At 58.4% G+C, this 13,570-nt stretch overlaps 2 protein-coding genes across 3 annotated transcripts in view; both read right to left on the bottom strand.

Moving 5' to 3' along the window:
- EIF4E2 (eukaryotic translation initiation factor 4E family member 2) overlaps nucleotides 1–1,536 on the bottom strand; it is a 28,679-nt gene extending 27,143 nt beyond the window's left edge. For both annotated transcript variants that reach the window (XM_028105183.2, XM_028105182.1), the window contains exon 1: nucleotides 1,429–1,536. In XM_028105183.2, coding sequence (XP_027960984.1) covers nucleotides 1,429–1,448 — 20 coding nt within the window. In that variant the 5' untranslated portion in view covers nucleotides 1,449–1,536. The remainder of the gene's footprint in view (nucleotides 1–1,428) is intronic.
- Nucleotides 1,537–3,111: 1,575 nt separating this feature from the next.
- On the bottom strand, nucleotides 3,112–8,471 carry CHRNG (cholinergic receptor nicotinic gamma subunit). The gene is made up of 12 exons (XM_028105013.2): nucleotides 8,423–8,471; nucleotides 8,093–8,232; nucleotides 7,785–7,829; nucleotides 7,496–7,605; nucleotides 6,834–6,989; nucleotides 5,969–6,066; nucleotides 5,466–5,666; nucleotides 5,153–5,267; nucleotides 4,826–4,940; nucleotides 3,923–4,139; nucleotides 3,562–3,695; nucleotides 3,112–3,285 (listed from the first exon to the last, which is right to left on the bottom strand). The coding sequence occupies exons 1-12, from the start codon at nucleotides 8,469–8,471 to the stop codon at nucleotides 3,112–3,114; spliced, it is 1,554 nt and encodes a 517-aa protein (XP_027960814.1).
- Nucleotides 8,472–13,570: the final 5,099 nt, after the last annotated feature.

A 13,570-nucleotide genomic window follows, 5' to 3' on the forward strand; every position in this document is an offset into this window, starting at 1 on the left:
TGACTCATAAAGTGTCTTCCTAAGATGAAATTTTGATCTGTTCAATTTAGTGGAGGAAGGGGTATAGGGTTTGCAGAAAGCTCCACTGAGGGAGGACTTAGATCTGGAATTTGGTGCTGCAGAGATTTAAGATGAGGGGTACAAATGGGGGGGGAGGGGGGGGAGGAGAGGGAGGGAGTGTGGCTGTTTGTACTGAGATGGGCTCAGCCAAGCAGCAGGCTGCGGATGCGTTCAGCCAGACTTTATCCAAGTCCCAGAGACTTCTGAGCAACCAGGAAACATTCCTGAGGCCTAGACTGCTGGAATTCAGGACTCCTCAATTTGCCAACCAGCACGCATTGTATTGGAAAAACCCCAACTTCCCATCAGCAGTGGGTCACAACCTAAATAAACAGTGATGCCACTTTACATTTATTCCTCACTACGAGCGATTTACAAAGTACCTTGAAGCACTGTTGAATGTGATTTGATCCTTATCACAACACACCCCGTGCAGCAGCAGGGCACTAACCACTAACGTGGTTTAGATAACAACGGCTGGGTAACTCTTCTACTGCCAAATAACTGGCCAACTGGTGGGTCTGGGCCGGGAGATCTCGGGCTCTGGAGGTCAGACAGATTTACTAGACTATTAGAAGAGAGATAAGCACATAATCTACCTCAAAATACAATCGCTAGAGGGAAACAGGCAAAAATACTCTGCATTTCTTTTCTGCATTTCCAACTAATGCTGCAACTAGGAACCAGAGAGTGTAGACACGAAGTGGAGACGGGGGCAACGTCAAGTGTGCGCCCTGGGCAAGAAAACAGAGCAGCTCCCGGTGAGTGTGTTGGAAGGGAAAAGAGGGAGAAGAAAGGAAGTAGGACGGAGCCTGAGGAAGACGAGGAGCTTTCCGTAACTGAGCAGCCTCTAGGCCCAAGAGCCGCATTACCTCACTGCATCTTCCCAACTCTCCGGCCCGGGCTGTTACCATCCCCGCTCTGCAGAAGACAACACTGACTCAGAGAGGCGAGGTGACCTGCCCAGGCTAGAGAGTGCGTGCGGAAAGCCGGAGTCAGAGGCACGGCAGCCAGGCTGCGGAAACACCCAAACCGCCCGCGGTCTCCGCCCCTCCACGCCGCCGGCCACCCGCACCCACCGGGGCGGGGCGTCCAAAGATCTCCTTCCGGCCGTCACGGCCACCTCCTCCCCCGGGACCCCGCGCTTCGCCCGCGGTCCGTACGTCCCCGGCGCCTCCGAGACCCCTGCATCACGCCTCCCCAGCCCCCTCTCCTTCCCCGCCGGACCCCTGGGCCGGCGAGGCCCGCAGCCCAAGCCCCGGAGGGAGGACGGCGCCGGGGAGTTTTGCCGCCGCCAGCCCCGCTGGGGGCGGGCGCGGGGAACGGTTGGGGGAAGGGGCCCCCGTGGGGCGGCCACGCGCCACTCACGCGTCGAACTTGTTGTTCATCCTCTCACCGCCGCCGTCGCCACTGCCTCACGGAGTGACTTCCGCTCCGCCGGGTCTCCCCCCAGCTTAGGGCCCGGCTACTTCCGGCTACGCATGGCGCAGCGGAACTTCTGCGCCCTACCCCGGTGTCGGGCGGGTATCCCGGGACGCCCGCTGCGCGGGGCTGCGCTGAGGTCCCGGGCTCGGCGGACGTGCGGGTCGGCGGTCTTCGTGCTGCCCGGGTTCCTGTCCCGCGTCCGAGGGGGCGCCCCGACCCTCTCCCGCGGCGGCTCGGAGGGAGAGACCGAGCCGCGTCGCTGACCGTGCGGGCTCTGGACGCTCGCTGCTCGGTACCAGTTCCCGACTCCACCCCCAGAGCGGGCTGCAAGATCCTGGACTCTGTTTTAACCTCCCCGAGGCTGTTTCCTCTTGGGTACTGGCCATACTGTATATGACGGCACCTGCCTCTTCGGGTTGCGGTGTGGCTCGAACGGGATCATCAGTGGCCAGGTGCTAGACAGTCGCCCGCAATTAGTATTGTAAATTTTTGCTTACTTGCGCCTGGAGCGCCCTTTGAGGCAATCAGAGAAGTTGAGAGACTCACCCCGGGGGACAGCGCTAGTGAGAAGCTTTCAGGAACCACAGATGGGCCCACCACCATCAAAGTGTGCCTCCCGGATCTAAGTGTCTTGCTCCAAATACACGGGGCAGCGCGCACATAAACTGGAGTTAATGAAGTGAGCCTGCTGGTGATTGAGCCTCAAAGCCAGCAACCCTGTACTTGGGGGAGGGGGTTATTTCCGGGGTCCTCTCCCCTCCCCCCAACAATGTCCATTGTCAGGTCTTATGTGGCACTTTCACACTTCTGAATCACTTTCGCCTGCACCTTTGATCCTCTGTTGAGGGTAGATAGGAACTGAAACCTGTACCCGTATTTACAGATGAAGAAACACTGGTGCAGGTAAGTATTGGGTGCCTATAGCACCCAGAAAGCAGGGGAGGGAGATACCAGCTGGGGTGGGCTGCTGCCATTCTTTCGAGAGAACATTGCCTGCTACTCTCCACATCTCTCTTGACCTCCCTCCTTTAGGAGCCTGTGGGGATCTTGTAAAAAGGAAAGGAGGCCCAGGCCTGGAGGGATGGGACCTTGCCTAGTTGGGGATATCATACAAGACAGCGTCCTTAGGGCTTCAGAAATGAGGGGAGTAAGGGGTGCCTGGGTGGCTCAGTCAGTTAAGCATCTATCTGCCTTCGGCTCAGGTCATGATCTCCGCTGGGTCCTGGGATTGAGCCCCGAGTCGGGCTCCCTGCTCAGCGGGGAGTCTGCTTCTCCCTCTCCCTTTCCCCTCCGCTCGTGCTCTCTCTATCTCTCTCAAATGAATAAATAAAATCTTAAAAAAAGAGAAATGATGGGAGTTGCTAATGCTTTGCTGAAGTGAGGGGATTGTCGGGACTAGCTCGCCAGTGCCACGTGGATGCTGATCCCAACGGCACACCCTGCCCACAGCCATTCTCAACCACTCCGGGACTCCAGCTCGGTCTCTTTATTTCCCGTGCTTTTCTCAGGGCCACTGGCTCACACGGCCCTGAGGGGCACTTCCCAAAGAGCACATCGCGACCTCAGCCACTGAAGAACACGGCCGATAAGACTCCACGTGTCCTCGGCAGTTGGTAGTTGGTTGGCTCAGTCAGGCGGGGGCAGGTAGGAGCGGGGGTCTCCAGGGAATGGCAGGGCAGGCACCTGGTTGTAGTGGGCCATGAGGAAGATGCCAGCAGTGCCGCAGACAAAAAGCGAGAGCATGGCCAAGAAGCAGACACGGTCCAGCACCCGGCCCACCAAGAACCACTCCTCACTCCCCTGGGGGTAGGAGGCAGGGTGTGGGATGACCAGCAGTGACACCAAGCCGCCCTGGATCACTGTGCCATCCGTGGCCATCCAGCAGGCTTCTGTCCTCCATGGCCTTGGGCCCTTCACACCTACTTCCAGACCTTAGCCCGGCTTCTTCCGTAGTCCCCTGGCCCCGATGTCCCGGTTCCACTTTTCTCCATCCCATCGCCCTACCGTGGCCACCCCGCCCATCTTGCCCCCGTCTCGGGTCCAAGTCCCTCCCCGGGCACCCAGTCCCCCCCTTACACTCTCAAAGTGATTCTGCTGGTGCCGGGCGAGGGCAATCAGGTTGCAGGCTTCCACACAGGCCTGGATGGCCGGGGCGGCCTGCTTCAGGCTGCCGCACAGCTCCTGGCTCTGCCCTGGCTCCGGGCCTTTCTCTGGGGAGACAGGGTAAGGTTTGGGAATAGAGTGGAGAAGAAATAGTCTGAGAAGGTCGTCTCTCCTGAGCCGCCCTAGCTTCTCTCTCCCCAGCCGGGGCACTTACCAACGCTCATCTGCTGTGCCCGGTGCCTTGGCCGACAGGTAGCCCTCCCCGTCTGGAGTCCCTGGGGAGGAGTATCCCCCGTGTCATCCCCCGCCCCCCACCCTCACCCCACGGCCTCACCTAGCTTCTCCAGCGCTGCCCTCACCAGCCCGTTGTGCTGCCGCTGCCGGAAGAGAAGTTCACTGCGAGGCAGGCCGAGAACAGTCTCCTCCCCAGCTGGGAGCGACCACCCCGAGGGGGAGCCATTCTGCAGCGGGTGCTGGGTGTCTTGCACAGCTACCGGGGCCAGTGGGCGAATGTGCATCCGCAACAGCTGGGGCAAGAGCCGTAGGAACACCTGGAGAGAGGATTTTCTGGTGGGCTTCGCTTAGTAGCCAGCAGACCTGGGCATGTGGGTGGCCAGGCTGGGCTTCAGAGCAAAAGGTGAAGGTTGGCACGGAGGGCCTCAAGCCCCTGGGAGCCCAGAGGCAGCACACGAGGGTCAGTGGCTTGACCCCGGAATAGCTCGGCTGTTCTGTACCAGACACTGAGCCTGGGTCCTCCAACTTGTGTGGACACTTGCTGCCCAGGTTCCTGGGCCCCACCCCGTTGTTCTGGCCCAGGATGCCTGAGGTGGGCCTGAGGATCTGCATTTGCAACATGGGTCCTAGCTGCCTGCTGCAGGTGGGCTGCAGATCACACAGACTCCCCAGCCAGACTGCCTGGGCAGAATCTTGCTTCTGCTTCCTCACCAGGCTACCTCGGGTAAGCTAATGAACCTCTCTGTGCCTCAGCTTCCTCACTTGCAAAATGGAGATGGGACTCATACCCACCTCCTAGGAGTTTTATGACGATCAAATGCGTTCGGATGCATATACACCTGCCACATAGTAAGCACTCAGCATTATATCAATTCACTGGGCACACGCTTCAAGATACACACAGGGTAGGTTTGCCGCTGAATGTGGCAGGTGAGTAGGGAAGGGGAAGGGGGCAGAGGGGACTGGACAGGAGGATGCTGGAGTGGACAGGGAGGGGCCTTGCCTTTCGGACCCCGCGAGCCATGGAGTGTGTGTGGGGGGACCGCAAAGACACGTTGAGCACGACCACGGCATTCACAACAATGAGGATGGTCACCACCAGGAGAAAAGTGAGGTACCTGTCGGGGTTGGGTGGGCAGGAGGCGGGGCGGGCCCTTTGGCACTTCATCTCCAGATGCACCCCCACCCTTAGCAGCCGATCCCCCCAGATTCCTCAGGGTGGGGGATTGGCCTTGAGGGGGGTGGGGGTGGGAGCGGCAGGAGGGTAGTGCCCCGAGTTCCGGGGAAAGGAAGGGGGGAGCTGGGCGGTAGGCATGAGGGCCAGCCTTACTTGCTGATCAGTGGCACTGCCTGGGACGTCTCGGGCACCTTCTTGGCCACGAGGAAGAGGAAGACGGTCTGGGCCAGGAGCACGTTGATGGCGACGGTACACTTTTGGCCCCCCGCTGCCCATAACCAAGAGGCCTTCAGAGCAGATCTCAACTTTCCTGCCGTGGGGCACCTCCCCCACCCCCCAAGGAGCCCAGTGGCCCTGGTCCCCGGGACAGGCGGTCCTGTGTGTGACGCCTCAACCCTGTGCCCTCCCGGCTGGTCCCTGTGCTGCGGCCTGGGGCCGGGGCTCCCCTCCCACAGGTTCCGGGTACCCTTGGCGGGAAGGAAGTAGATGAGGGTGGCCACCGAGGAGATGAGGACGCAGGGCGCAATGATGTTGATGACGTAGAAGAGGGGCTTGCGCTGGATGAGCAGGTAGAAGACAACCTTCTGGTGGCCTGCCTCCTCAGCCGGGGCCGCCACATCCAGCAGCATCTTGGCCGGCCGGTGCCGGATGGCCCACTCCCCATTCTCTGTGGGCAGCAGGTCAGGGTAGGCGCAGGGAGTGCAGCCCCGGCCACCTAACTGCAGGGCGGCTGGCGTGGGCCCAAAGGAGCACCATCCAGGGAGCCTGGATCCCTGATCTCTGCCCCCCCCCACCCCCACCCAAACTGGAGACGTTAGCATGGGGAAAAGAGAACTGTGCCGGGATTTTAAAGATATATGCTTTATGGTTTACTGTGCTTTTCATCTTGAGTTACGTGGGAGGGGGTCTGAGCTTGGTCTGGCCCTGCCCTGGAGGCCACGTCCCGCAGGGGGCCTGGGAGGAGGTTACCTGTGAAGGCCTCGGGGTCGATGAAAATCCACTCGATGGTCTGACCATCTTCCTGGCTGAGCTGCAGATTGATCTCATTGGTGCTGTAGGTCTGGGACCTGGGAGATGGGGAGGGAAGAGGGAGACATTTGAGTGTGTGTAGACCCACGTCTGAGGTCACACAGACGATCCTCTGAGGGCAACTGTGGGCAGTATCGCCTCAGAAAAGTGCAGCCAGGAATTTGCGAGTTCTCCACAGAACCCTGGCCGTGAATGGGGGGTGGGAAGGGGACTTGGGCTCCATGGGGGTCAGGGAAGTTTTGGGGAAGGGCCGTGAAGCTGCAGCTCAGTGCCCTCACCAGATGTTAAGAGCCCAGGGCCACTCCTTTCCTCCCTTCCACTGCCTCCAGAGCAGGAGGGGCCGATGGTTAGAACACAGAAACGGCCGTCTGTCCCTGTCTGGTCTGTTTGTTAAGGAGGGTCTCCTTGTAAAAAGACCGCTCCTCTAAATTATGGGAAAACTCTCACACAGACCTCCTTTCCCCCATTTCCAGATGAGGAGACCGAGACAGGCTCCACCTCTCCACGGGGTGTGGGGAGACACTCGTGCACGCCTTCCTGCCCACCCACCCCGATCATTAATTCCTCCCTTGGGGCACAGGCAGGGAAACTGAGGCAGGGGAGGAGGATGAGTGGGGGGGACTGCGGCTTAGCAGGGAGGGACGTGGTCATGTTCAGGTGTCTGGGCCTGAGACGGGCACAGAGGGCCCCCGAGAGCCGGGGTCGGACCCCTGGCAAGAAGCCTCGCGTCCCCCACCCAGCCAGGCTCCTCTTAGGGCAGCTCTCTTAATCCCCCCGGGCCCCCACCCCCGGTAAATGGCCTCACTGGAAGACGAGGGAGCAGTTCTGCCAGTCAAAGGGGAAGTAGGTGACAGAGACCGGGCAGGAGGAGCGGAAGATGGCGGGTGGCAGCCAGTAGACGCATCCGTCAGGAGACACCAGCACGTTGCAGTAGAGGGCCACCTCGAACACGCCGTCCACGCTGCACACAGGCCAGGCCCCGAGGCTGGGGGTTCCCGTCCCCGGCAGCCCCGGCTCGCCCGAGTCCCGCACCCCAGGCCAGCCCTCGCCCTGCGTGGATGGGGCCTGGGAACAGCAGCCCCTCGCGGGGTCCACTACCTCCCTGCCGGAGGGCTCCCCCCGCCCCATCCCCTCCTCACCAGGGCCTGGTCACAGTGGTACTAACAACTCTTCAGCTCTTTCAAAGCGCTGGAGGCGCCCCCGAGGGCAGCGCTTCATGCCTCTTGACTCCTGACAGCTTCGAGGGAGGACAGCAGCCCACCCGACAACCCAGCCCAGAGGAGATGGAGTGGGCCGAGGATCAGGCCTGCTGGCCCGGCCCTCCCCTCAGCCGCACCTGTTCCAGCCAGTATTCCCTGGTCTGCAACTGCCATCCGCCTGTCCCCTTCCCCGGAGCCCCCTCGTTGTGCCGGGCCCTACCCTGTGTCCTTTTGTTGCCCCCCCTCCCCCGCCTGCACCCCTCCTCACTTGTTCTCCAGCACGACATCTGGCCGCCACACCATGGTGGACGGCACCCTCAGCACCCACAGGCCTTCGTAGTTTTGTGGGTCCCAGCGCAGGCGATAATCACACCACTGCTGCAGGGGGAGTGGGGTTGCCAGGCCGAGTCACCCCCTCCCCACCCCCAGGAATAGGAGACTAGCCCAGGTGGGTCAGAGGAGGCAGGGAGGGGGCGGGGGAAGGCAGGCAGCTCCAAGGGGCCTTGGCCCCGAGGGTGGGGGCCCCGATAGAAAAGGACTGCAGGGTGGCCTCTTACCATCTCTATCCAGACATTGGTGGTGAGGGCCTCCTCTCGCTCATTCTAAGGGTGCAGAACAGAAGGCTGAACCCCCATCACTTGCCCTCTCCGGAGATGTCAGCCCCGATAGGCCCCCGTTGGGTGCTATAGGACGGCAGCCTCTTGGGCAGCCCTCGTGGGAGATTTCCGGCTCCCCAGCCTCCCACCTGTGGAGTCCTTCCCCTGCCTGGCTGCTAGAGCCAACCCCTGCCTCTCCCCAGCTGGTCCCAGGGGCCGGGCACACTGGGCCTCTGTCTCCCCCACTGTCCTATAGGCCTGTGGCTCACCAGGGAGATGAGGTTGGTGAGGGTGAGCTTCAGGCTGACGTTGACCACGTCCGAATCACGCTCAGCGGGCCTCAGGTGGGGGTTGTAGTTGTGCATCAGGTCCCCGAGCAGACGCTCCTCCTGGTTCCGGCCCTCGGCTCCTGCAACGGACAGCACTGAGCCTGGGTACAGGGGCTTTGGGGCAGAAAGAAGGCGAGGCCACAAGAAGCTGTGGAGAAGTAGGGCGCTGGGCGTGGGGACGGGCTTCAATAACCCTCCGGACCCTCTGTCCCCTGAGGCCTTGGATCCCTGCTCCAGGCCTCCCCAGGCCCCGATCCCCTGTGTCCACACCCAAGCAGACAGCCAGCAGGAGGAGCGGCAGCCCCGGGCCCTTGAGCATGGTGCGGCAGCTCCCTACAGTGATGGGTGGGACAACAGCTCCCCAGCTCAGGGTAGAGAGATGTAGACTCTGGGTCTCATGTAACAGCCCATGCTCCCAGCCCAGCCAGGCCAGCCCAGCCCCACCAGCTGTCCGACCACAGCACTGTCAGCTGTTCCAAGACGGACAAAATGCCAGGCTCAGGTTACCTGGGCTGAGGAGGGAAGAGAGGGGCCCCATCTGCCCCAACAGAGACAGCCTGACCTCCATCCCCACTCTCTGATACCGCTGTCCCAGCCCCTATTCCTTCCGTCGGGGGAGCTGAAGGCACGGCCAGGGACAGAAGATGTGGGAGGGAGGCAGAGTGTGAGGAAGGCCCTGAATTGGGCTCTCTCCTTCTACTTCCTCCGGGGGAATCAGGATTTGGGGAGGTATGGAGGCGTGTTCTATACCTGAGTCGCTCTGTGACACGGTTGAGGACCACAAACCTGTCCCACCAGCCTAACATCTTCATGGGTTACTCCACTGGGCCAAGACACTGGAGGTAAAGCCTATGAGAGATGCACTATGTTCCGCAGGCTTTGATACCTTAATGCAAATTAGGGTGCCAGTTCAGGGTCCTCCCAGGCTCTGAGGCATGGGGCATGGGCCTGGTGAGCTTTGAAGGAAAGAGGGCTGAAGAAAAAGGAAAAAAAAAAAGAAGAAGAAGATCTGGAATTTGGGGCTCTTGGGAACAGAACGACCCCCGAATAGGGGCTCCTCAGTGTGGCCTCTTTATTTCTTAAATTATCTACAAACTTGGGCGCCTGGGTGGCTCAGTCGGTTAAGCGTCTGCCTTGGGCTCAGGTCATAATCCCAGAGTCCTGGGATCAAATCCCACATCTGGCTCCCTGCTCAGCGGGGAGTCTGCTTCTCCCTCTGCCCCTCCCCCCCCAACCTGCGCACACTCTTTCTCTCTCTTTTGCAAAAATAAGTAAATAAAACCTTTTTTAAAAAGATTTTATTTATTTGTCAGAGAGAGAGAGAGCGAGCACGAGAGCACAAGCAGGGGGAGCGGCGGGCAGGGGGAGAAACAGGCTCCCCACTGAGCAGGGAGCCCGATGCGGGGCTCGATCCCAGGACTCTGGGATTATGACCTGAGCCCAAGGCAGACACTTAACCGACTGAGCCACCCAGGCGTCCCAGGAAATGAAATCTTGAAAAAAAAAATTATCCATAAACCTAGGGAGTCCCCAGCATGTGGCAGGCCCCAGGCCTGGCGGACAGCAGGGGATTGCGAGGGAAGCCGGGGTAAGCCTGAGTGGCTCACAGGAAGTCACTGTTCAGTAGGACAGGCAGATAAGGTCAAGGTTGTGGTCCCCAGAAAGTCAGATGGGGGGACCCAGAAGGGCCAGAAAACACGCTCCATCCACTCTGTAGTTTGAGGTCAGGGGAAGGGTGGGGCTGAGAGCCTTTTGCTAGCTGGGGCCATGGGCTCAGGCTACCTGTCTTTTGACCACTTATTCCAAGCAGACAGGTCAGGATGTCCCAGTAAGTTTGCAAGACAAAAAAAAAAAAAAAAAAAATGCAGGTTCCCCTAAGTGCTTACCCACCCTTGGGCATCCTGGGGGACAGGGTGGTGGAGGCATCCATCCGAAGGCAGGAGGAAAAGCGCCATTTGAGGACGTGTCCCCCTCCCCCCAAACAAATGATGTCTGCAGCATTTCAGTGTGTTTCAGTAAGCTGGAAGTCAGCCTGCTCCCTGTCCTTGGAGATCCGTGTGAGGTTGGCTCAGACCCCAGCCCTCCACAGCCCCAAGTCCCTCCTGTCTGTCCTCACCAGGACTTCGGGGCCAGGGGGACAGCAGTGGTGGCACCTGCCTTCCCCGGTCATCCACTTCTGTCCTTGCGTTCAGTCCTGCTCCAGGCCCCACTCCCGAGCATAGCTCTCCCCGCCGAGCATCTAGGGTGTAGCCCCCTTTCCCAAAGTTTACAAAGCCAGCTCCCCAGTTTGCCCTTTTGGTGCTCCCCAGAGCGGTACCTCTCCCCCTCTCTAGTCCCCTCCAAGACCACACTTTGGCGAGCCCATTAATGGCTCCTGCTAAATAATGGACCACCTCTTCACCCCCAACCCCACCGCCCCAGGCAACGGTGGTCTGGCCGATGCTCCGCATTTCTGACTTTCCCTTTCCGCTTCTCTACAAGTGTCTGGCTGGGAAAAGGAAGGTTGTGGAGTGTGATTTCCCTCGGGTATGAATTACGCCACCTCCCCACGTATGAAGAGATTTCAACTCCTGTTTTTTCCCCTTCGCTCCTGCTGTGGGAGAGAGGCGACATCTCCTTGGTGTTCTCAGGAGGGTGGGTCACCCGAGGAGGGGTGGCGCTGCCCTGGAGGGGCTAAAGGGGGCGGTGTGGAGCCATTAAGAGAAAATCTTCTGCAGACTTCATTTGCATCTAACGGCTAATCCCCCCTTGTCACCTTCTCTTCTGGAGCCTGGAAAGGTAGAACGTTCATTTCCCAGGCTTCCTTGCAGATAAGGCTGGCCATGTGATGACATCTTGACCTGTGGGATGTCTACAGAAGTCAGCTGAAGGGCTTCAAGCGAGGGCCTTTGCTTCCTGATGAAAGGGGCCAGAATAGCTGGCTCCTTTCCCTCCTTAAACACGGATATGAAGTGCGGATCTGTGGTAGTCAGCTTGTGCCCTGGGGCAACAAGCATGAGGACCGAGCCAACATGCTAAGGAGGGAGGGCTGGGTCTCTAATAGCTTTGTGGGACAGCTGAGCCAATGTGACAACTGCTGCCTCTTGGTCTTACTATGCAACAAAGAGGAAGCCTTACTGGTTTGAACCACGGTTCTTTGGGTTTCTGTTCCTTGCAGCCCAGTGCATCCCTCACAGATTCATCACTTTTTGAAGGAGGGTGAGTAGCCCTGATGGCCTGGGGAGAGTGTGTAGGGACACCCCGTGGCTTCACAGGAAGCTGGCCCCTTGTGGGTGTGACTTCCTGGGGAGAGTTCCATGTCACCCAGAGTGGGGACCAGTGCTGACAGCACCCTGGGGCTGCAGTGCTGGAGGAATGTGGGCTGTTGGGGGCCCTGCTGGGACCCTGGGAAACTGCACGGGGCATTCTTGGTCGGGTGTGGCATTTTGGGGGTTGTCTTCTTGGGGTAAGTTCACGGCCACCTGAGCAGGGCCTGACACCAGAGGATTCAGCTGGAGGTTGCCAACAGTGCCATCATGTGGCAGAGAGAAGCAAGGACAGCGGCTGAGGGATCTGATTCAGGGCCTCTCTTGGTGCTGGAGATGGGGACCCTCTCATAGAAGACGATTGTAGGGAGGACCTGGACTTCCTGCTCATCTGATGGGTGTAAGTCCAAGCTCCTTTCCCTATTCAGAGGGGAAAAAAAATTAAAGATCTGTACCTCGAATCTGTGCACGGTTCATATTGGAAGTCAGAAGTAACTATGGTCAGTTTTGCCCTTAAGAGGTTTGTCTTTTTCTGGGCACTGGGCTCCCCAGTGGCAGTGGGCCCAACTTCTAGTACAAATGAATAAAAGTTTTTATAGTCAAGTAAAAAGAAAAGAGGTTTGTCTTTTGTTCATTTCCATGGAAAGACTAAAAATCTCACCTTTTGTATACCTGAGCTAATGAGGTTGCCAATTCCCTCTGAGGGAAATGGGTTGAGCTGTGAAAACCTTAAGTGTGTACATCAAGGGGGAGAATAATTGGGTCCTCTGTGTGTGCTCCCATGTGCCCTCAGACCCCCTGCCAGCCTCGGATGCAGGAGACCACAGGCCCACAACTGAGGAATGAGTTAAATAACCACGCTTAAGTGTGCAGGACATGAACCATAAGAGACTCTTAATCATAGGAAACAAACTGAGGGCTGCTGGAGGGAAGTGGGGTGGAGGGATGGGGTCACTGGGTGATGGACCCTGGGGAGGGCATGTGTTGTAAGCACTGGGGAGTATATAAGACTGATGAATCCCAGACCTGTACCCCTGAAACAAATAATACATTATATGTTAATTAACTGAATTTAAATAAGTTTTTAAAAAATTGCAGGATATGTGTAAAGATCTTTACGCCAACTAGCAAATTCGATTTTCACCACACCTCACAAACGGGACTTACACATTTGGTTGATGAGAAAACAGAACCTAAGAGATGACAGTGGCTCGCCCCAGATCGCCCTCTGGCGTAACAAAGCACCCCAAAACTTGGTCTCTTAAAGCAACCAACATGCTATCCCACGCAGTTTCTGAGGGTCAGGAATCCAGGAGCAGCTTAGCTGGGTGGCTCTGGCTCAAGAACTCAAGGGGCTGTACCCAAGGTGTTGACCAGGGTCATGATCTCATCTGAAGGCCCCACCAGGGCTGGAGGATCTGCTTCCAAGCTCACTCATGGGGCTGCAGGCAGAGGGCCTCCGGTCCTTGCCAGGTAGGCCTCTCCACAGGACTGCTCCCCATGCCAGCTGGCTTCCCCAAAGTGAGAGATCCAGCTGAAAGCAAGAGTGATGGAGCGGGATCCAGGGAGGTGCTGCAACGTCTTGTAGAGCCTAATCTCAGAAGCAACACACAGTCACATTCGCCTCATTCTAAGACTGTCGGTCACACAGACTAAGCCTGGTGCGGTGTGGGAGTGGGCTACACAGGGTATGAATACCAGGAGGTGGGGATCGCTGGGGCCATCTTGGAGGTAGGCTACCATGTCTCCCAGCATCTGCGGGCTCCGCCTTTGGCCCATCGGATAGAATTGTCGGGGGCTCCCTTTGGGGTACAGTTGTCAAATTTAGCAAATAAAAATACAGGATGCTGGGGCACCTGGGTGGCTCAGTCGGTTGAGCATCTTCCTTTCAGCTCAGGTCATGATCTCAGGGTTGTGAGATTGAGTCCCTGCTGGGCTCTGTCCTGGGGGTGGAGCCTGCTTAAGATTTTTCTCTGCCCCGCCCCCCCAAACCCAAACAAAACAGGATGCCCAGTTAAGTTTGAATTTCAGATAAACAACGAATAATTTTTTAGTAAAAGTATGTCCCAAATATTGTATGGGAACCCCACTTTGGGGAGGAGAATAGTTGCCCAGGAGGGGGACACTCCTTGGGGGAGGGCTGAGTTCTGGGGCTCTAGGATTGTGCATGTGA

This window comes from Eumetopias jubatus, unplaced genomic scaffold, assembly GCF_037043125.1.
Source record: "Eumetopias jubatus isolate StellerSeaLion01/CBP00866 unplaced genomic scaffold, mEumJub1_p1.0 scaffold_3, whole genome shotgun sequence".
In the NCBI taxonomy this organism is placed as follows: Eukaryota; Metazoa; Chordata; class Mammalia; order Carnivora; family Otariidae; genus Eumetopias; species Eumetopias jubatus.